Below are 2115 nucleotides of genomic sequence, written 5' to 3'. Positions count from 1 at the left end.
CCCCCCCCCAACCCCCTTCACTCTGACTCACCACCCCAATCCCACCACCAGCCGCCAACACACTCTCTCTCACACTCACACACACACACACATATTGCGTGTGTGTGTGTGTGTGTGTGTGTGTGTGTGTGTGTGTGTGTGTGACATCATGGCTCATCTGAACGTTCCAAAAGAGCAGCTTGACCTCTGGGGCCACTGCACATGGAAACCAAGCAGAGTCGCACCTCTCTGATATGTCTGACTCATTGAGCAGCATTGTCCAGTATGCCGAGGTTCACTTTGCATGCTATTGTTGTTGGGAGAGAATTTTTATTTATTTTTTTACTCTCTTCATTATTGATTTATTCTTTTGTCGTTTGTTGTTGTCTGACTTCCTTTTGCTTCATGTGCATCGCTGTTGTTTGAAAGTGCTCTAGAAATGAACATAGAAAAAATAAATTCATAGGATATTTGTATTATTACAACCCAATTGTCAACATTTATTTATTTAATTTAAATGCATTTTTTTAAAGGGCTATTCCAAGTAAAAACCTGATACACTTTCCACAGCCCCTGCATGAGAAAAATATTGGAACTGAAATCCACTTGTGCTACAGTGACTGAGAGGTTAGCTTTAGGGAAGGTTTAGTTTTTTTGTTTTTTGTTTTTTTTTTTTTTTTTTTGCTCATGCTCATCTCGAGTTGCATGCAGCACCTCGGATCGATGGATTGGCTTGCTGCCTGCTTTCTCCTCCTCTTCCTCATCTTCCTCCGCTTGCTCTGGCCTCCTGCCCATCCGTGTGTATTCTCCCCGCCCCCATCGGCGCTCTGATGTAGCAATCTCGCTCGTCACACGGCAGGGAAAAAGGCAGCGGTGGAAAAAGGCAGCAGGTTGTTTGTCTATGCAGGATCGAAGCGGGCTTCAGATCATGTGCACACCCCTCCCCCCAATAAAAAAGGAAAAAAAAAATCTGGATGATGCTGTGTTGTCACCTCCCTCCAGGCGCATCCTTCTTAGCTATTGATTCAAGCGCAGACTGATGCACGCCAAGGTCATGTAAAGCCTCAGAGCCTTCAATAAAACATCACCCACTCTCACCTTTGTGTACGTCGCTCACATGTGTGACATGACACACAAATCTCGGTGACTGACAAGCAAGCCCCGCCCTTCGGCCGGGCAGCCTTTTGTGTTCCAATCAAAAACGTGTCCTCCTCTGTCCTTGTACGCAGATGTCCGCCTGCAACAGATGCCGCGTTCCGTTGGAGCAGATGATTCCGGCTCGGCGGCCCCCCTGAGCGCCATCGGCGGCGGCGGCGGCAAGTTGTCGGCACCCGTCCACTCCAGCCAGCCCGTGTTGTTCACCTTCGACGTGCCTGTGCGCCACTCGCACCACAGTGCCCTGTCCAACAGCGCGCCGCAGGACTACCTCCTCCTGCACCAGTGCATGAGCAGGAAGACGGAGAGCGTGCGGTAAGGGTCACGCTTCCTGTTTGCCGGGTCAACGTACAGGCTGGTCGCGCTTCCTCCACTGTCGGAGACACACGATGATTACAGCGCCCCCCGCCCCCCATATCCCCACCCTCAATTTGCACATTCACACCACATTTTTATTAATTCAATCAAATAAAGATGAGGTGAACCAGTCCGGACACCTCTCAAGCTGCGTTAGCACTAGCATCAGTGCTAATGTTGTTCAGACAAAGTTTATTTAAAGACATGATGTTTAATCTTTCATAAAATGAACAGTAAATGTTTATTTAAAGTCGTATTTGTTGCTTAAATGCACATCTAGCATTATTCGTCCACTGTGGTCGACCGGCCTGGACCACTCTCACGTTGTGTTAGCATTAGCATTTGCGACAATGCCCCACATCTGCCACTATTTTTGTAAACAGCGGTAGACCGGTCTAGATAGCTCTCATGTTATGTTAGCACTAGCATCAATGCTATTGTTCTTAGTTTAAAGTTTATTTTAAAGACGTGACGGTATAAGGTTTTACTAAATGAAGCGTTTATGTTTATTTAAAGTCATAGTTGATGCTTAAATGCACATCTACTACCATTAAAAGTGGTGGGCGAGCCTGGGTCCGTCTCACATTGTGTTAGCACGAGCATCTATGCTAACTGCACCCCCCC

General features: G+C 47.3%; 1 protein-coding gene across 2 annotated transcripts in view; it reads left to right on the top strand.

Moving 5' to 3' along the window:
• The window catches only part of gab2 (GRB2-associated binding protein 2), a 38173-nt gene that overhangs the window by 29953 nt on the left and 6105 nt on the right, over positions 1–2115 (top strand). For both annotated transcript variants that reach the window (XM_019887331.1, XM_019887332.1), the window contains exon 3: positions 1209–1449. In XM_019887331.1, coding sequence (XP_019742890.1) covers positions 1209–1449 — 241 coding nt within the window. The remainder of the gene's footprint in view (positions 1–1208; positions 1450–2115) is intronic.

The sequence above is a fragment of the Hippocampus comes genome, unplaced genomic scaffold (genome assembly GCF_001891065.2).
Source record: "Hippocampus comes isolate QL1 unplaced genomic scaffold, H_comes_QL1_v1.1 scaffold194, whole genome shotgun sequence".
Classification (NCBI taxonomy): Eukaryota; Metazoa; Chordata; class Actinopteri; order Syngnathiformes; family Syngnathidae; genus Hippocampus; species Hippocampus comes.
Note: the sequence above shows the minus strand (reverse complement) of the source record. Positions and strands in the feature narration are given on the sequence as shown.